The sequence below is a fragment of the Podarcis raffonei genome, chromosome 10 (assembly GCF_027172205.1).
Source record: "Podarcis raffonei isolate rPodRaf1 chromosome 10, rPodRaf1.pri, whole genome shotgun sequence".
NCBI classification, from domain to species: domain Eukaryota; kingdom Metazoa; phylum Chordata; class Lepidosauria; order Squamata; family Lacertidae; genus Podarcis; species Podarcis raffonei.
Genome location: NC_070611.1, coordinates 67,722,103 through 67,743,004, shown reverse-complemented (window position 1 = coordinate 67,743,004; position 20,902 = coordinate 67,722,103). Strand labels below are relative to the sequence as shown.

The window sequence follows — 20,902 nt, the reverse complement described above, 5'->3', positions numbered from 1 at the left end:
CACACGTACACAAATAGCATCTCAGGGCAACATTTGCTTTAGGAGGGCTTATGGATGCTGAGCAGTTTGGGGACTGAATTAGTGGGGAGTAAAGACAAGTCCTCTTTCTGAAATTAAATTTAGGCTTGCCCAGCTGCTTATTGGAAAGAAAACCTCCCAATTATTTCACACCGTCTGCTGAGGCGGAAATATATATTCTTAACTCGAGGAGGTCCCATCGTTGTGAATGCGTTGTGGAAAAAGGACACACTGTCAAATATTCTCCTTTATTTTTAAACAGCAATAAAAAAAAGCCACTGTACAAGTCATTATACATTTTTTACAAAACTACTGACGGAAGAGCATTTTGAAGGGAGGGTGGAGGGCTAGATGCAGAAAACAGTGTGGAGATAGTCTGCCGTATTCCCTATTTCCCAAAAATAAACGTCTGTATCACCGGTGTTACACCACCCATTTCATCCAAGGATGGGGTTGGGGTTCAGACGAGAGGATCCAAACGGCTATGGGGTGCCCCTTCTGGGGGAGCTTTCGAGGATTTCCCCCAGCTACTCCTCAAGACCTCCAAACAGCTAACTGAGAGACCGCTTAGGAGCCAATGTTGCAGCAGGAGGAGGGGCTGTAGAAAAGGAAATCAGGTAAAAGCTCATGAAATGGCGAAAATCATGGACCCCGTGTGTTTAACTACAGTGCTACCTCAGTTTACGAACAGCCCTGTTTATGAACTATTCAGTTTACGAACTCCTCAAAACCAGAAGTACAGTCATACCCCATGTTACGTCCGCTTCATGTTATGTTCTTTCACGTTACGTCCCGCGGCAACCCGGAAGTACGTGAAAGGTTACTTCCGGGTTTCGCCGCTCAGGCAGATGCACAAAATGACATCATGCGCATGCGCAGAAGCAGCAAATCGCAAACCGTGCATGTGCAGACGCGCTGCTGCAGGTTGCACTCTTTTCATGTTGCGAATGGGCCTCCGGAACGGACCCCAACCAGAGGTACCACTGTAGTGTTCCGGTTTGTGAACTTTACCTCAGTCTACAAACGGAAGCCGAACAGTGGAAGGGCACTGCTAGCAGGAGGTCTCATTAGGGAAAGCATGCCTCCGTTTAAGAAGGGATTTGGTTTAAGAACAGACTTCAGGAACAGATTAAGTTCGTAAACCGAGGTACCACTGTCCTTGGTTCCTAGGCAGACTCTCCCATGGGGTATTCTTTGCCATAACCTGACTAACACAGGCTTGCCTGGGAGCGGATTCCTCCAAGTGTACTTTCGTTAATCACATTAGGGCGGTGATGGGGGAACATGACAAAAACTGAAGTGAGGACTGAGCCAGCACCGAAAATTGCCTCTTTCCTAGACCGCCCTTAGCTGGGAGGATGAAATGGGGTTTGGGCTTAGCCACAAACTGAGCTGGCTTAACAGAATGACTGCTTCGCATCAAACGCACTGGACAATTTGAAATTAAATACTACACTGTTGCAGAATTTTGATATGTAAGGGATTTTAGGCACAAAAAATCATCGGTTCATTACATAAAAATATAATAAAATTCTGGGTTTTTTTTAAATACAAGTTGTAAAACTCCGACACAGTGGAGTTGAGTGCATCACGGAATCCTTAGGTAGGGTACCTCCCAGTCCGTCTGCTCTTCCAATCATCTCAGGCCAACTTGGAAATGTCTTCATAGGGGATGCCTTCAACTTTACGTCCTTTCAGAGGTCCCTGGGAAGGGAAGTCAGGCAAAAGGAAACCTTCAGTCAGGCAGTTGCTAGAGAGACTTGCTTATGTGGAAATGTTATGACATTTGGGGCTTCCTAATTTGAAGATAAAAGATGAGAAAGGGGGGAAATGAGAGAAGGATATGAAATTCTGCATGGTATAGAGAAAGTGAAGGCGAATAGTGGGAGATTCAGGGCAAAGAAGAAGAAATACTTCTCCATGCAGCAGATAGCTGAACTATAATAAATAATAATAATAATAATAATAATAAAAATTTTTATTTATATCCTGCCCTCCCCAGCCGAAGCCAGGCTCAGAGCGGCTAACAACAGCAAAATGATAAAACATTCTAAAATCATTTCATTATAAAATTAATTCCAATCAAATTAATGGGCTAGACGTTCTGTGAGGATTGCCAAAGGAGGGAGTCAGGCTGTGCCCTGGCCAAAGGCTATGTTTGACTATGGAATTTTCTCCCAAAAAATTTGGTGATGGTCACAGACCTGGGTGGCTTTAAAAGTGGATCAGAAAAAACAATGCCGGATAAGGCTGTTAGTATACCACCCTTGCGATCGGCTGCTAATGATGCTGAATAGGATGCTAGGCTAGATGGGAATTTGGCTCGAGCCAGCAGAGGTCTTTTCATACTCTCTCTCTCCCTGCCAAACTACACTGTTTACTCAAGAGGAAAGCTCACGAAACTAAAGTGACCAGAAAAGGAAAATTAGGATAGAAAAACAGGCAAGGAGAGAGATTCTTTCGTCCATTAGGCAAACAGTACTGATGACACAGAAATCTTAAAACGACGTTAGCAGTAAATAGAAGCTGAAATGTTAGGAGTTTGCCAAGCTTTGGAAAAACGCACAGGTTACGCTGGGACTTGGCAAAGCGTTATGCAGGATTAGTGAGAAGATTGATCAAGAGCTCTATTCTAAGGGGGGTGCATTTTGGGTTGGGGAATATTTTAATGTTTCATTTATGGTGCCAAAATACCCAAAATGAGGCTTCGGCAGCAGTCCTGTACAATATTTACTTGGGAGTAAGACCCTCTGGACACAGTGGGGCTTACTTCTGAGTAAGCACAAGACTGCCTTGTTAAAGTTCCAAACAGCACGCCATGAGACAGCAGGGGTGAAAAGATACTTACAGTTTCAATGAGTATCGTTGCCGAAAACTTTTTCTCATGGATGCTCTCTAAGGTAGCTTCATTTCCTCTATAGCCCCCGTTTAGAACCAGCACCTTTTTGCCTGAAACATGAACACGTGTGAATCTGCTTTAGATCGAGTGAAACCCTGGGTCAGCCTAACTTAACGCTGTCTTTTCTGAATGCACAGACACTGGGGTTAGTAACTGGATTCTTCTGCATGCAAAACATTATTCTGTCGCCTGAGCTCACAGAGCTCCATCTCCCAATTTCATTGCTGCCTTCTGGCATTGGAGAGGTTGAGAAGGTGGGATTTGATCAGCAGGAAACATGGACCAGGGATGCGGGTGGTGCTGTGGGTTAAACCGCAAAGCCTAGGATGTGCCGATCAGAAGGTCGGCGGTTCAAATCCCTGAGATGGGGTGAGCTCCCGTTGCTCAGTCCCTGCTCCTGCCAACCTAGCAGTTCCAAAGCATGTCAAAGTGCAAGTAGATAAATAGGTACCGCTCCGGCGGGAAGGTAAACGGCGTTTCCATGCGCTGCTCTGGTTCGCCAGAAGCGGCTTAGTCATACTGGCCACATGACCCGGAAGCTGTACGCCGGCTCCCTTGGCCAATAAAGCGAGATGAGTGCCGCAACCCCAGAGTCAGCCACGACTGGACCTAATGGTCAGGGGTCCCTTTACCTTTACCTAAACATGGACCAATGGTACCAACTAGTATGGGAAACAGCCTTATTAGAAAAACTAACCAATAAATTGAAACTGACACAGGGACAAATGGAAGAAGACGCCTTCAGCCCGGTATGGCTCCCCTTTATCACATCCACAGCCGAACAAGACAACGACAAGAATCCACCAACAGCATATGAATCAATATGGCTAACCTGATTCAAAAGCACCCACCCACCCCACTCACACATGAAAACAAAGTCCACGACAGCCAATCACAAATAAACAACCTTCTTCTCTGGCGATCACTCATAGTCGAGTAAGATTGTCTTCCATAAATACAGTTTTTTAAGTATTTGCCAAGAAATTGTGAGGACTAGATTTTTTAAAATAAAAAATGAAGAGATATTTCAGGTTCTGATTACATGGCTTTCGGTTGTCAAAAGCAAGCGGGTCAGATCTTTGCAAGGCTACCGGCAGCCACAATCACCAAGGATGAACTATTAAACTATTTATTATTATTTATTACTTATTAAATCTCTATACTGCCCTTCATTGGAAGATCACAGGGCAGTTTACAATATAAAAACACAACAGGTACTATAACAAGCAAAAATAATGACCTCCATAGTATTATTCTTTATTAAAGTAATAATTAAATCAATAATTCTGTCGTGTGAACTGGGCCACTGTTGCATTTGGAACTGGAAATTGGTGTTCTGAAATAAGAGTCTAGCCTATGAAAGTCTGTCAAATGACTTCATAAACAGAGCTCCCCCCTCTGCTACAATTTTAAATTAAGGGTTAACTGATAGCCTAACCTTCCATCTAGTATCACTCCACCTGGGCTTCAGAGTGGTTGGATTCAACAGAAAGCAGCAGCAAGCAAAATTAGGCATGTGATGCTTAGCAGCTACAAAACCACCATCAGTTTTCTTAGTGATTGGGGCCCTGAAGCCAAGACTTGAGCAACATAGACCATTGGGCTGTACCTCAGTTTTTTGTTTCCTAGAAGCCTGAGACGATAATGAGTGTTTGAAAGTTTAAACGCCTAAAGACATGAAAGAGTCTAGAGCAGGCTTCCTCAACCTGGGCCCTCCAGATATGTTGAGACTACAATTCCCATCATCCCTGACCACTGGACCTGCTAGCTAGGGATCATGGGAGTTGTGGGCCAAAAACATCTGGAGGGCCGAGGTTGAGGAAGCCTGGTGTAGGGGATAGGAAATGGAAATCTCAAGTTGGTGGCCACTAGGCATTCTGGCCAGGCTCTATCTCCTGGGCCAGAGGCAGCCTGGGAGGCAAAAACTGTGCTCAGTGGCTGAGATGACTGGCAGAATCCGAGACCAGGGAGAAGAGTTGGTGGAAGAAGATTGGAGGAAATTTAAAATTTATTTACAGAAGCATTGTAAAATGTATGAATGCTGATGACATTGAAATAAATGAAGGGGTTCTAGTAATAAGAGATAAAAATTTGAAATTATAAATTTGGGAGGTAAAATATATAAGGACAAAGTACTAGGATATCAATTTGCTGAACTAATTGTTAAAAAGGGATATAAAAAAGGGAGGCGTGAGGAAGTCAGGAAAATAAGTTAATTGAAGTTGAATAATTAGAAAAGAGTGATTTGTGTTTTTCTTATTTTATTTTTTGTGTGTTGATTGTTCTTTTTTTCTCTTGTTGAATGTTAGTATTTTATGTATTGTGGTGTTTTATATTTTCACTGTGTTTTTATTGTTCTATTTCTCTATTGTTAAACTTAATAAAATATTATTTTTAAAAAAACAAACTGTGCTCAGATCCTGCTTTCAAGGCTTCCCATAAGCATCTGGTTGGTACTAGATGGGCCTGATCCAGCAAAGTCTTCTCTTATTGGTCAGGCAAGACAGCTTACCTGGTGCTGGGATCACCGTCTCCAGATGTGTTTGGTCAAGCTTCAATTTATCCCCAGAGTCAATCACCTTGACAACTGCTGTGTATTTGTCAATTACTTCCTATAATATTAATGCACATCATCATCATCATTTCAATTTATATACCATCCTTTATCCAAAGATCCCAGGGCAGTGTAGAACATAATTTACACAGCATAATAGTAAAAACATAATACACAGCTTAATAATAAAATAATCATAACAGTCCCCTCACACAAATATAATGGCCTATAGATTATTTAATGGCTAAAGGCCTGGGTAAAGAGGATTGCTTCCACCGGGCACCTAAAGACATGTAGTGATGGCGCCAAGCGAGCCTCTCTGGGAGGAGCCAGTGCAGAAAAGGCCCCTTCTCTAGAGCAGGGGTGTCCAAACGTTTTTCAAAGAGGGCCAGATTTGATGAAGTGAACGTGCGTGAGGGCCGAACATTTTGCCTGACGTTCTTCGAACCATTGAAATTAAATGCAAATTAAATTAAATGCAAATTAACTATTTCATGCCAAGTTTATTGCAAACGGCATAATTTTCATTTCGTCACATGGATGACAAATCTAAACAGGTGTTAAATCACTCTGCCTTTCGTATCTGAAGGCCAGGTGGAAAAAAATCCAGGAAGCTGAAATATATGTCAGGAACATTGTAAAGTACATTACATATTATTGGTAATAAAGGTTGTCTGTCAACTTTTAAGTTCAAAAAATATGAACAGGAACATAACACCAAGTTGGCACAAACCTCTTGATGAGGTTTGACTAGCAAATAAATGTTAAAGGAAGTGTGTGTGTGTCCCTCCCCCCCCCTCCTTAAAAGCACTTTCCTCTCCATTGCTGCAAATGGTCCCCAGGCCGGACTTTGGACATGCCTGCTCTAGAGGCAATGAAACACTTGCCAGGGTGAGGTGGGTGAATGGAACGGTGGATCTCCAATGTACCTCGGGTTACAGCTGCTTCAGGTTGCATTTTTTCAGGTTGCGGACCACCGAAACCCGTAAGTACCGGAATGGATTACTTCCGGGTTTCAGCGATTGCGAATGCGCAGAAGCACTAAATCGCGCTTTGTGCATGCGCAGAAGCGCCGAATTGCAACCCGCGCGTGCGCAGACGCGGGTTGCAAACGCTGCAGGTTGCGAACGTGCATCCTGCACGGATCACCTTCGCAACACAAGTGCCCACTGTTTAGGGGAGCTTTTAATGTTTGATGTATTACAGTATTTTAATATTTTTTTGGAAGCCGCCCAGAGTGGCTGGGGAAGCCCAGCCAGATGGGCGGGTATAAATAATATATTATTATTAATTATTATTATTATTATTATTATTATTATTATTATTATTATATCAGATGGGAAACTTGGGACTGAGCAGTGCAACTTTCCCAAGGCACTTGAATTTCCATGGCGCCTGGCTTTCCCAAAGGCACTGGATATGAACCCGGCCCTCACAGGTCCAATGCCGGGTTTTACCAGGGCTCTCTTGATTCATGAATGTAGAACCTGCAGCACACCCAGGGCTATTGGACTTCATCTCCCAGCCTGGCCAGGAATGATGGCAGCAACATTGCGGGGGGTGGGGGGGTGGGTACAGGTTCCCATCCCTGCCTAAAGTTGCAGCAGCCCATTGGGGATGCAGAGCAGTGTCTGGGGAAACCCTGAGCCCTGCAGCACCGCTGCTTCAACCACGCCAAATTCCTCCCCCCCCAACCATAACAAACATGTTTGCTGACAGATAAAAGGCCGGCGGGCTCACCTTGACAACTGCCTTCTTTTTGTGGTATTTCTCACCCAGTTTCTTCGTTATAATTTTGACCACAATTTCCTGGAGAAGAGAGAGAGGGAAAGGCTATTTACGTATGCCACTACCGCGGCCCGTGTTTCCTTAGCCCCAAAATGGAAAACGAGTGAGGTCCCAAATAAAGAAGAATGGCAACTTAAACTGACGGAATATGCGCAGCTTGCAGATTTAACATATAGGATAAGAGAACAAGAATATTGGGAAATTGTTAAAGAAGATTGGAAAATGCTTAATGAATATATGGGTTAAAATTGTGTACATTTGAAAACATTGGCAGCATTAAGATAAATTCAACAGTCTAAATAAGTTTTGATGGATGTAAAAGTGGAATAAAGGTAAAGGGACCCCTGACCATTAGGTCCAGTCATGGCTGACTCTGGGGTTGCGGTGCTCATCTCACTTTACTGGCCAGGTCATGTGGCCAGCATGACTAAGCAGCTTCTGGCGAACCAGAGCAGCACACAGAAACGCCGTTTACTTTCCCGCTGGAGCGGTACCTATTTATCTACTTGCACTTGACGTGCTTTCGAACTGCTAGGTTGGCAGGAGGAGGCACTGAGCAATGGGAGCTCACCCCGTTGCAGGGATTCAAACCGCCGACCTTCTGATCGGCAAGTCTTAGGCTCTGTGGTTTAACCCACAGCGCCACCTGCGTCCCTAAAAGTGAAATACTGAATGGTTTAGTTTATGTAAAATATGCAGGGATCTACAGCATGCAAATAGAAGCATGGAAGGAGGAGAAGGGAAGTCATTGGTATTTTAAGGTTGTTCAAATGAATATCCTAAAATGTAAAATAGAAAAACCTAACAAAAATTATGCAAAAAATAAATAAAAACACAAGCATTCTTCAGTCCCTTCATATTACCACCACATGCAATTTTTCTCATTTGTTCAAATTACAAATTAAAACAAATTCATCTGTTTCTGGGGGGGGGGGGGAGAGATTTAAAAAGGACAAAATATATTCAGGTAGGTTGCTCTCGTTTCATTTCTCATGGATTTCAGCAGATGCTGCCTTTGAGGCACTGCAGAAGGACCTAGGCTGCAACCCAGAGGCCCTGTTTATTTGGTTAACCGTTGTGCCACAGACTGCGGTCACAGCTGCTCTGGCCTTGCCCCATTGTCCACCCTTTCCTAATGCACTCCCAGCACCCTCAAAGAACTACACTTCCCAGCATTCTTTGAAGAAAGCCGTGACTATTTAAAGTGGCATCATACTACTTTAAATGCATCGTGCAGTTATGGGGCTTGAAAGTGGGCTTTAAAAAAATTCATTCTGAACCCAGATTAAAGTGCTACCCTTTCAATACTCCACAGTTTGGTCCAGACACAAAACCAGCACGCGAGCAAATCAATCATCTATTCCATTTCGGAGTATCGTTTGGATGGAACCAGCCTGAAAGTGAAAATGCAGCTTGCACGCTGAATGATAGGGTCCAGGTCCCCATTTGGATACTTACAGGCTGAAGCCAATGGTCTGTCCGGGAAGATTTCTTCTTCTCTTCCTCAAACTAAGAGAGGAAAGGACACACAACTGGTTCAAATTTAAGATCAAAAGAAGGATGATATTTAAAGGGTGCTGCTTCCATCTTTATTACGGTCATAGATCAGCATAAGTGGCGGGGGGGGGGCTTGCAAACATTTAAAATCTGTAAAACGTTTTGGAAAGCTAAAATTATTAAAACAGAAGGTATATGTACAAAACCTGTAGGACTCTAAAAGCAGCTAAAAGAATCTTTAAGAAGGGTTACGAGCATTAAACACATGTCGAAAAGCATAACAGGTTAGTATATAAAAGGCTACGGCTATCAATTTTCAAAGCACTTTGATATGTAAAGGATAAGGTAAAGGTAAAGGGACCCCTGACCATTAGGTCCAGTCGTGGCCGACTCTGGGGTTGTGGCGCTCATCTCGCTTTACTGGCTGAGGGAGCTGGCGTACAGCTTCCGGGTCATGTGGCCAGCATGACTAGGCCGCTTCTGGCGAACCAGAGCAGTGCATGGAAACGGCGTTTACCTTCCTGCCACAGCAGTACCTATTTATCTACTTGCACTTTGAAGTGCTTCCGAACTGCTAGGTTGGCAGGAGCAGGGACTGAGCAACGGGAGCTCACCCCATCGCGGGGATTCGAACCGCCGACCTTCTGATCGGCAAGCCCTAGGCTCTGTGGTTTAACCCAGAGCACCACCCGCGTCCCTTACATAAAACGTTTTGGAAAGCTAAAATTATTAAAACAGAAGGTATATATACAAAACCTATAAGACTCTAAAAGCAGCTAAAAGAATCTATAAGAAGGGTTAAGAGCATTAAACAGATGTGGAAGAGCATAAAAGGTTAGTATATAAAAGGCTATGGCTATCAATTTACAAAGCACTCTGATATGAGCGTTCATTAAATCCAGTATGTGGCACAGGTCATCACCGACGAATTGTGATTTTTTTTAAAAAATATGTTTATTAAAGTTTTCAAAAAAGTATAAAAGAAAAACAGAGAAGAAAAAAAAGAAAGAAGAAAGAAAAGAAAAAGAAAAAACAGCAGTTGAAAAAGTTTCCCTTAATTACATTCCATACCCAATTTCCTTGGCTTCCCCACACCTGCCCTTCTTGTATTCCAATTCCAATTTTTAGTTCAGCAATTTTTGTCCCCCCACTTTACCTTGTTTCCTCTAATTCCATTTGCTTAATCAATTTTAACTTCTAAACCTCAATCTTTATATTTCAAAACTTATTCTTAAAATACTTTTCCTAAATTCCCCCCATCAATTTAATTAACCTATTTTAACTTAAAAATCTCAGTCTTTATACACCAACACTTATTCTTAACAATCTTTTGCTAAGGTCGGCCCCAAATCCCTCCCCAAAATCCCCATTTTTATGTTAGTGGCAAAACCAACTTAATTAAAACAGAATATATTTATACACCCTTTGGATTCCCGAAGCCCTACCACCCCCTTTCCCGGTTTCGATCCCCAACCAAAGTCCATCAGTCCATCCAAAATCAGCCTGGCGATCTCACATCCGAGGCACTTAACCCTCTCTCAATTTCTCTCTGCCGGTTTTCTTGATAGTCCTTTATTTTAAATTCCGAATCTCGAAGAGGCTCTGTTCCAATAAGGTCCATATTTCTTCCAGCCAGACCTCCATATTTAACAATGGAGCCAAAATCTTGTTTCTTACTTCTCATAAGTCCAAATGTCCCAAAGGCTCCAAATTCTGCATTGGCCATATTTATATTCCATATGTCTTCAGATCCCCATAAGAGGAGATCTCTCCAATTTCCATTCTTCACTTCCAACCAGATTTTCATCGTCATGTTCTTATTTTCCTTTATATCCAGCTTCACAGGCCTCTGGCTCTCTTTAGTCGTCTGCAGCATCATAGCGCCTCCTTCTTTCTCATGTTCCTCTTTAAACTCCTCCTCAAATGACTCAGATTCCTTCTCCTGTTTGGCTGTAAGGATTTTTGGATCAGCAACAACACTTCCCTGTTCATCTGCAGGAGCTTGAATCATATCCTTTCCAGGCTCAGCAACTTTATTTACTGTTCCCTTCATTGTTATTACATTCACAGTCAAAACATTTGTCTGCTCCTGTAGTTTTCCCAAGAGAAGGAAGGTCTTTTCCAATTCAGCCAGTATTTTTCCACTTACAGCCATTTTTGTAATGTCCTGAACCCCCTCTAGAGGGATTCTAGTTACTTAATGTCTTCCAATAGTTAACCTTTTCTTCTTTATTTTTAACAATTTGTTACCAAATTGTATCAAATGTAACCAGCAAAGACAGCAGAGACAAAGTTCTCCTTTCCCCCCCCAACTTTGACAGCTAATTTGACAGCTGTCAAAATCTATAAACCTCTTCCGCAGGCTCTCTCCCCGATCGCTCCCGGGTTTTGGGGGAGGGGTGAATTCCGTTCTCAATGTTAGCTCTTATCCTCCAGCGCAGTCACTTAAATTGGCCCAATATAAAGTTAATTGCTTTTTTCCACAAAAAGAAAGGTATTCTCACAACCTTAGTAATAAAATCCTTGCTTTACGATGTTTACAAGGCGGGTAGGCTGACTTCCTTTTAAACACCTTGCCCGATCGTGCCGAATTCCCAGAAATAAATTTCCCTTTTAAATCCAATTACCGTGTTACTCACGGGTCGTTACTTTTGATCCAAATGTTCAAAGGAAGAAGTTAGCGCTCTCCATCCATGGCATGCGGCTTCACTCAGCAGGGGAAGCAATTGAACTCTCAGCACCACGCCACTCTCCATCCCCCGTTCCAGAGCCTTTAAAAAGGCTCCTTTGCGGGTCGGGGGGGCGCAAATGGTGCCCGCTGAGTCACCAGGTCCACAGGCTTCAAAGCCTGTGGTTTCTAAGGGTCCCCGCGTCGCCGCCGCAGCAGAACCCGACCCCTGTTGAGCAGATTCCCTCCGGAGCTCGGAGGGAATCCGCCATTAGACGATGGCGCCAACCCGGAAGTCCATCACCGACGAATTTTGAGTGCTGCTATGCAGAACCTGGTAACATTATATGTTGTAGCAGGGTTGCTACAACAGCAGGGGAATATAGAATTGTCCTATGAGCCCTGGGTACTTATGGAGTAGTGGGGAGATGAGGCTAATACAAATTTCTCTATAATATAGGCACTGGAGAAGCACATGCTCTGTTGTTTCGATTTGTCCAGAATCACAGGGGCATTACCCAGTCCCCAAAGAATGAATTTTATGACTTCCAGAGGGGTAGGATTATCACCAACAACATGTGACCACACCCCACTTGGTAGGGATATGCTTCCCCCAACCCACCCCTCAACATTTCAACCATGAGAATCTGAACTTTTAAAAAAAACTATAGTCTGGAATATATTTTCCATACACTTTCCCAGACAGCAATGCCCCCGGTGGCCCTATCACATTTTACTCAAGGTGCAAAAAGAGCTGTTGTTTTTGAGAAAGGGGGATTCTTATAGTGAGAAGCGTGAATTAACGGGCTCTGGGAGAGGAGATGGGGATTGCTTTGCTCCTCCTGGTTAGCTCTCTCCAGAACAACCATGGGCTGCCATCTAGGTCCGCCCTAACGTTTACGTGTTGTGGTTTGCCCAAGAGGGCGAAACCAGAAGCCCAAATTTGAACGATGCACCAAACCATAGCTCAACAAAATGCAGTAGCAAAATGCAAAGCAGCTGTAATCTCCTTTCTAGAAATTCACAGGTTGGTGCTAAGCCATGATACGGATTAGTGTGAAGTGTAAACCTCTTACTTTTTCAAGCTATTCAGATGGAAATCTTAACCCCGCATGGCTGCTTTATATTTCTTGCAGATCTCCATGCTTTGTTCCCTTTTTTTTTCCTTTCACATTTGCAACTTAATTCTGCAAATTTCATCTCACTGCACCTCCATGATCTCGTCGAGGGCTGTTTTCTTCTTCTTCTTCTTCTCTTTCGACTGCTCTGAATTCTGAGGCATTTCTTTCCGCTTCACTGTGGGGGCTGCTCCTGCCTCCTTCAATGCACTGGATCCAAGCACACTGAAAAAAGAGAACACAGACGAACAATGCAAACCTAACCCCTGTCTACTCAGAAGCTAAGTCCTAGTGAATTCAACAGGGCTTACTCTCAGGTAAGTGGGGCTAGGCCTGCAGCCTTAGACTGCAAGCTTTCTCAGAGAAACATAACACTTAACAGGGGCTGCAAGGGCCCACCCCCCTCTCCAAGAAGCAGTTTGATTGGCCCAGCAGAGTGCCAATCCCACTGCCACTAAGAAACTCAAGTCCTGTGCTCGGACATTAAATGCTGCTCTGTACCTCTGCCTATCATGCTGGGTTTATTCCGTTCCCAAGTGAATAAGGGTTGAATTCAATGGAATTCTACTCAGAACTACTGGTATCAATGAGCCTATGTTAGGTATTCCCCATTAATTTCAATTGGACTATCCTGAGTATGGCTAGCACTGGATACAATTCTATGGCTTGGATTCAGCAGGCGTAGCAGTAGAAGGCAATACAAGGGCTTTTGCTGGCACAACAGGGCTGAATGAGCGCAAGAGCACAATGTTGAATTTCTCCCTGTGTTTTCAAACCACCCCTTCTATTTCTGGTCAAGGATCAGAAAACGAAGGTTGCTGTTGGTGCAACTGCGTTTAGGTAGGAGGGTGTTAAGAGCCCATAGGGACATGAAATGAAATTATGGAAAGAGTCGGGGAGATGGAAAGGAGGTGTCTTGAAATTCCACCCCTCCAACGCTGACCCGTGTTCTGTGCAATGCTGAAGGCTGACACCTGTTCCAGATTTTTCAAAGGAAAGCAGAAGCCATGCCAGTAAGCAACTCCCAGGCTTGGAGTACAATCCCCAAGGTTGTTCTCCTTTCTCTGAGGTGTGAAGGGAGAGGCAGAAAAGTCAGGTAATGGGGGGCACCCGGTGGAACAAACTTGTCGACTGGCAAAATATTCACAGTGCGAATAAGGGCAGATGAGAAACAAAAAATGCAGACTGTAAAGACACTGACCTGGCTTTGGAATGAGACGCTGTTGAAGTGCTTGCTCCTTTGCACAAATTAAACACCACTGAAATAAAGGGAAAAAAGACGTTCCCTCTTAGTTCATGCTCTCCAGACAATGAGTTCAGTCTCAGGCTTGCCAATTGGTTCCCGCAAAAGCCTTGCCTGGGGAGATCACAGGGTTCCATATCCATTTACCTTTCTCCTCCTCGTTTTCTCGGTTCAGTTCTGTGTAGACCGGTTCTCCCTGTGAGAGGAAAACAGAGCAACTTCAGGGCTTGAGCACACCACTGACAAACACGAGCCAGAGCAGTTCTGGGAGTTTAAACTTAACAGTGACCGAAGATGAAGGAGGGAAGTTAAGGAAGACTCTATGAACCAAGTGGAGCCCTTTTAGAGAACAGGCGGCTTTTGGGCAGATGAAAGTGGCAAGATCTGCAGCTGGGAAAGTCACAGGTCAGGGACGCACTGGGAATCAAGGAAAGGAAGACAGGGATGGTGGTGAATGTTGCCACCAACGCAGGAACCACTTGCCAGTGGAGCAGAGCAACTATGCTAGCTTCCCAGCAGGTGGGTCGCTGTTGCTTATCAGGAAGGGGAGCAGGGAGGTGGCGGGCAGGTCAGCAAGGTGCAAAGGCACCATCAAGAGCACTAGATTTGCTCTATCAGTGTGTCTGCAGCTCACTGGCCTTGTGGCTGACTTCCCCTCCCAGCAGCTGGGTCACTGTTGCTTACCAAGAGAGAGGGAGGCAAAGCAGCAGGCAGGTCGATGTGCTGCAAATGCACGGATAGGGCCAAGCTGGTGCCCCTGCTGAAATGTTTGCACCATGCCAACTCCTGCTGCTTACTGGTAAACAAGAAGACCCATCTATGCTAGGAAGCTAGCAAACTAGCTCCGCCCCTTCTGCACCAGCCTCCTTGGGCATTCTAGTTACACCCAAAGACTTTTGCACTTCGAATCTGATGGAAAAGACCTTTGCAGACCTGCTCTTTCCCCTCCAAGCCTCTCCGGACTTGTTCTTCAATGAATCGGGCTGTTTTCTCTTCATCATCCAGGTCCTGTTTCTTTTTCTTCTCCTGCTCTTGCTGCCTACGGATCGTCTCGGGGTCTCGGTCGATGTATTGGATGTACCAGCCTTTGGGAGTTTCGTCCACTTTGCAGAAGCCTTAAGAACACACAAAGCAAGAGAATGGTTATGGTCGTTCAGAAACAAGAAACGGCAATGTAAGTCCAGGAATTGAGATTTGGGTGTCCTCCGCGCTCTTTTTCAGTCAATACAAAATTAGTCACAGGTTGATGCTGTGGCATGACAAGCTATCAGATCTCTGTCGCTGTATTAAAGAGAACTGGGGTACTGTACAGTGGTACCTCAGTTTAAGTACTTAATTCGTTCCGGAGGTCCGTTCTTAACCTGAAACTGTTCTTAACCTGAAGCACCACTTTAGCTAACGGGGCCTCTTGCTGCCGCTGCGCCTCTGGAGCACATTTCTGTTCTCATCCTGAAGCAAAGTTATTTAACCCGAGGTACTATTTCTGGGTTAGCGAAGTCTGTAACCTGAAGTGTATGTAACCTGAGGTACCACTGTATTGGGGAAATAAGGGAATAAGCCAAAAACCTCCACTTCAAATCTCTTCCCAGTTACAAACCCAAGAGAGGGCCCATAACCCTTCTTTCAGCTGCAAATCAATTCCCTCTTCTCCCACACCTGGCCATCTGCACTGTAAGATGATTACAAGTGTATGGACCAGACTTCCCCAACATGGTACCCTCCAGGAGTTTTGGACTACAGTTCCCATCATCCCAAGCTAGCACTGCCCAACCTTCAAGGGTTATGAATCCACCTGTCTAGAGAGGGTCAAACCGTGTGAAGTCAAACCACTGTGTTAGCAGCACCGAAGTGACCTCCCCAGGGCACAAGCCTGGGCAGTGTGTCTGGAGGTCCTGAGTTGCCCAGACGACAAGACCCCCCTCTCAGCCTTGCTGATGTAGTCCAAAGGAAAGCAGAGCAAGACATTTGGCACCACCTTGGCTGCAGGAGTTGCCAGAAGGAGGCATACAAGGCACCATCCAACCGTCTTAGGGACTCTGCTCCAAATTTGTGTAGAGTTTACTTCTCTTGAAGATATTTCACAACGCAGTTGAGGTTTAGGATCAGTGTTTTCCTGCTCCTAGATGGGCTACTTTCCCAGGTTGATGAACCCCATCTGCCCCTCACTTCCTTCTACAACATGTGCAGAAACCGCCTTCTTGACTGCTGGACCCACTATTGGTCTCATCTGTTCAATCCACTAGAGCCTGTACAGTGGTACTTCTGGTTGTGGACGGGATCCGTTCCGGAGCTCCGGTCGGATCCTGAGGTTTCTGCAACCGGAGGGACTGCTTCTGCGCGTGCGGTGATAGAGCGCTTCTGCGCATGCGTGTGCAGCGAAACCCAGAATAATACTTCTGGGTTTGCCGTGTACATATCCCAAAGGATACGTATCCGGAGGTGAATGTAAGTAGAGGTACCACTGTATTTGCAGGTGGGGGAAAACCTTAACACATTGAGGGCTTGAGACCCATCGTAATGGCTAGGCCATTACTTTCAAACATACTGTCACAATCATTAAGTACTAGTAACTTGTTGCTGCTTTTTTAAAAAAAAGAAAGATTAAGCCTGTGCCCAACTATCCATTATATGACACTGTCGCTTTGGATTAGATGAATTTGGAACAACTGAATGAAAGATAGAATAATTCGCAACAGCAAGATAATGCTCTCAGACATTTTCAACACCAGAATTCCTAGATGTTTCTTGGTTTCCTTTTTGGAAGCCATCCATTCACAAACAGAAGACAGAATTACCTTCTCTCCCGAGCCACTTGGTAAAATCCGTCAGAGTTTCCCACTGGGTAGCATTCATATGGATGTGTTCACGGTGACTAATATATTCATTATATACTATATTATTGTGGACCCTCTTTGTTCCTAGAAGGGAAAAAAAGGCTCTTAATAACAAGTCTGAAGTTAGATAGAAAGCATTCTGAATTTTAAGAAATGTGGTTCTGTTCCAGCCAAGTGATTTACCAAATCTTCTTCTGAGAAGTTCTAAGAAATCATTCCGGAATTCCCTAGGGAAATATAAAAGGGACAATTGCAGCAAATGTATGTCTGACCAAAATCAGATATGAAGATAACTGCTTCCATTTGTGTGCAAGTATGCTAGCTTCTGAGTAAGAAGAGAAGAAGAAGAGTTTGGATTTGATATCCTGCCTTTCACTCCCCTTCAGGAGTCTCAAAGCAGCTAACATTCTCCTTTCCCTTCCTCCCCCACAACAAACACTCTGTGAGGTGAGTGGGGCTGAGAGACTTCAAAGAAGTGTGACTGGCCCAAGGTCACCCAGCAGCTGCATGTGGAGGAGCGGGGAAGCGAACCCGGTTCCCCAGATTACAAGACTACCGCTCTTAACCACTACACCACAGAACTCTTCCTAGGCAAGAGGCAGGATGCGACTTTGATCTCTTCATTATACTGAAATTCTGGCACATGAACAGGAAGATTACTTGGTCCCAATCACATAATGGTAGATCAATTCCCCATGGGGGAAGCCTCCACTATGCTCCAGTTTCACTCAACAACCATCCACATATTGAAAGTTCTTTGTATGTGCAAATCACCACACTGAAAAGGTTGTGCTGCTTGCTTAATTGTTTTTTGTCCTGGTATCTAAGAGATTTTTCTTTTTCTATAAAGTGTTTTAAAAGATTATGGATACAGGTCAAATCTACAAAAAAATGCAGAACGAGAGAACACCATGCAGGAAAAGTAAAGGTGGGAAATTATTTTGTGAGGCAAGCTGAAAAACATGCACAGACCAAATGATTTCCCTAGTATCGCACTGAATTCCATGATATGCCTTTGTATGATTATAATATATAACAATAATTAGCAAACAGCAGTAAAAACAGTACCAATATATTGGCCAAACTCACTCTGAAAAATAATCCATGAATTGCTGAGGATCTTCAGATGCCAGCAGCAGCTGTCGCTGGTGAGATTCTGACATGCAATGACATTTAAAGCCATTCTAGGAGAGAAATGTAATAAGATGGTTGTACTCAAGAGATGACAAGCAACCCGCATTAAAAAACCCCACAATAAAACTTTAGATAGAAATGCAAAGTGTGTGAAGCTTTTTCCTTGATCATTTTCCGGAAGGACGTTGCTTACGGCTTATGTACCCAGACACAAATATTTTATGTTGTTATTACTACTACTACAGTACAGTGGTACCTCGGGTTAAGTACTTAATTCGTTCCAGAGGTCCGTACTTAACCTGAAACTGTTCTTAACCTGAAGCACCACTTTAGCTAATGAGGCCTCCTGCTGCTGCCGCGCCGCCGGAGCACGATTTCTGTTCTCATCCTGAAGCAAAGTTCTTAACCTGAAGCACTATTTCTGGGTTAGCAGAGTCTGTAACCTGAAGCATATGTAACCTGAAGCGTATGTAACCTGAGGTACCACTGTAATTGAATTTATATACCACCCTAAACTTGGGGGTCTCAGGGCGGTTCACAGGATGTCATTATTATAGCATATTTATTAAAGGTCTATACTGCTCTTCATCCAAATATCACAGGGTAGTTTACAATGTAAGACACAAAAATACACACTATAGTAACAAAAACAATAACCTCTGCCTTCACAGATACAGTTTAAAAGGCCGTAGGTTATTTAATTAGCCAAAGGCCGTAATGTTATAAGTTCCAAGGGTGCACGGTATCCTAAATTATCAGAGATATTTAACCTGAGTGGATTTCCAAAGGATATATTACTTGAGAACAACTCCAGAAGATACACAAGAGTCCTTTCTTGCAAAGGTGATGAGCCATTAATGTCAAACAGAGCCCCCATGTGCAGGGGCAACATACCTGCGAAGCTTCGCCTGTCTGCAGCTTTTCAAATGTTTGTGGGTGGGTGGGGATATGAATGCTTCGTTTTCGTGTCTGCTTTTGTTATGTATTTTGCGTTCTCGTTTTGTATTTTCTTTTTTTCTGTTGTGAAACGCCCTGGGATATTCGGGCAAAGGGCGTCAAAGAAAATAATAATAATAACATCTTCAAAAGTTGAGACATCACCTTGTCGATAAAGGTCCGTATAGTTAAAGCTATGGTTACCCCAGTAGTGATGCATGGATGTGAGAGCTGGACCATAAAGAAGGCTGATCGCTGAAGAATGGATGCTTTTGAATTCTGGTGCTGGAAGAGACTCTTGAGAGTCCCATGGACTGCAAGAAGAGCAAACCGATCCATTCTTAAGAAAATCAGCCCTGAGTGCTCACTGGAAGGACAGATCCTGAAGCTGAGGCTCCAATACTTTGGCCACCTCATGAGAAGAGAAGACTCTCTGGAAAAGACCCTGATGTTGGGAAAGATGGAGGGCACAAGGAGAAGGGGACGACAGAGGATGAGATGGTTGGGCAGTGTTCTCGAAGATACTAGCATGAGTTTGACCAAACTGCAGGAGGCAGTGGAAGACAGGAGTGCCTGGCGTGCTCTGGTCCAGGGGGTCACGAAGAGTCGGACACGACCAAACGTCTAAACAACAACGGGGATATTAATGCTTTGTTTTCGTTTTTGCTTTTGTTATGTACAGTGGTACCTCTGGTTACGTACTTAATTCGTTCCAGAGGTCCATTCTTAACCTGAAACTGTTTTTAACCCGAAGTACCACTTGAGCTGATGGGGCCTCCTGCTGCCGCTCCACGATTTCTGTTCTCATCCTGAAGCAAAGTTCTTAATCCGAGGTACTATTTCTGGGTTAGCGGAGTCTGTAACCTGAAGCGTCTGTAACCCGAGGTACCACTGTGTCTTGCATTCTCGCTTTGTATTTTCTTTTTTTTCTGTTGTGAACCGCCCTGGGGTATTTGGCAAAGGGTGGTAAATAAGATAAATAAGATAAAATAATGATGATGATGATGATGATGATGATGATGGCAGTGGTGATAAAACACGAAACAGATATGCTGCGCCTGGCTCTGGAGGCTCTACTGGGCACCCTTCCAGACAACAAAAACCTTCCTCTCTCACCTCATCCCGGCACTGCTTCTGGCACATCTGGCAGTACCAGCGCAGCTTCTGCAGCCCCTTCGACTTGATGCGGTTGGCGATGGCCTTGGGGCTCAGGAAGTCCGTCTTCCCCATGGCGGCGACGGCGGCGGCGGAGCGACAGGGCAGCAAGCAAACAACAATCCAGAGCCGCTTCCGTCTTCTTTCCTTCCTTAGGAAGGGCCGGAAGCGGAAGTGACGAATATAACCAACCCTCATGCGCATAGAACGGGGACGACCGAAAGTGTAGAGGGGTAGACAGACGCTGACTTCCGATTCCAAATTTGGAAATAAGGGCGCGGCTGCAGCAAGAAGGACGCCAACACTTGCTGCAGTGGAAGCAGATGCGGTTTTTTAAACATGATGGTAGCATGCGGGTTTTTTATATATAATTGTTTTTGGGTGATGCACAGTCACACTCAGAGCAGACCCGCTGAAATAGAGTGGTTGCAATAGGGCCTGGCCTTGATACGACTACAATTGCACTGTTAAAGCAATTCTTATAATTATCCCTCTCTTTTTTCCCCCTAAAAGAAGTGGCAAACACCTGATCTATATATCTATCAAATGTATTTAGTCTACATATCCTTCATATACATATATATATATATATATATATATACACACATACACACACACATATATATATATATTATAGATTACATATAGATGTGAAATATTTTTATATATTAAATATAATATTTTATATTATATTAAATTTAATATTAAATGCACTAGATCTATAGATGCGCAGTCTGAATGTCTATATAGATATATCTAACAAATGTTTATATATATATATATATATATATATATATATATATATATCATAGCTGTCAACGTTTCCCCTTTTTTAAGGCAAATTCCCTTATTTCGAATAGGATTCCTCGCAAGAAAAGGGAAAAGTTGACAGCTATGCTATATATAGACATATATATACAGTATATATATGCAGTATATATATATATAGACTAAAAACATTTGATAGATATATCTATATAGATATCCAGACATCGCATCTATATCTATCTACCTATAGATCTAGTGTATTTAATCTATAATGTATTTACACACACACA

The 20,902-nt window shown here is 43.8% G+C and overlaps 1 protein-coding gene across 1 annotated transcript; it reads right to left on the bottom strand.

The window, feature by feature from the left end:
* Window positions 1-249: 249 nt before the first annotated feature.
* KIN (Kin17 DNA and RNA binding protein) lies at window positions 250-19,986 on the bottom strand. The gene is made up of 14 exons (XM_053406819.1): window positions 19,806-19,986; window positions 17,709-17,803; window positions 16,803-16,846; window positions 16,581-16,703; window positions 14,719-14,900; window positions 13,933-13,981; window positions 13,744-13,801; window positions 12,635-12,767; window positions 8,718-8,768; window positions 7,212-7,280; window positions 5,430-5,529; window positions 2,867-2,967; window positions 1,631-1,722; window positions 250-616 (listed from the first exon to the last, which is right to left on the bottom strand). The coding sequence occupies exons 1-13, from the start codon at window positions 19,917-19,919 to the stop codon at window positions 1,660-1,662; spliced, it is 1,182 nt and encodes a 393-aa protein (XP_053262794.1). The 5' UTR covers window positions 19,920-19,986; the 3' UTR covers window positions 250-616; window positions 1,631-1,659.
* Between the last annotated feature and the right edge of the window lie 916 nt (window positions 19,987-20,902).

What these genes read in the sequence shown, in the direction of transcription:
- KIN (XM_053406819.1), bottom strand. Translation starts at nt 19,919, where the DNA reads ATGGGGAAGACGGACTTCCTGAGCCCCAAGGCCATCGCCAACCGCATC. An exon ending in AGAAAACGAGGAGGAGAAAG is followed by an intron (nt 13,802 to 13,932) that starts GTAAATGGATAT and finishes CCTTTATTTCAG; the next exon opens with TGGTGTTTAATTTGTGCAAA. An exon ending in GCGTCTCATTCCAAAGCCAG is followed by an intron (nt 12,768 to 13,743) that starts GTCAGTGTCTTT and finishes CTCTTTTTTCAG; the next exon opens with TGTGCTTGGATCCAGTGCAT.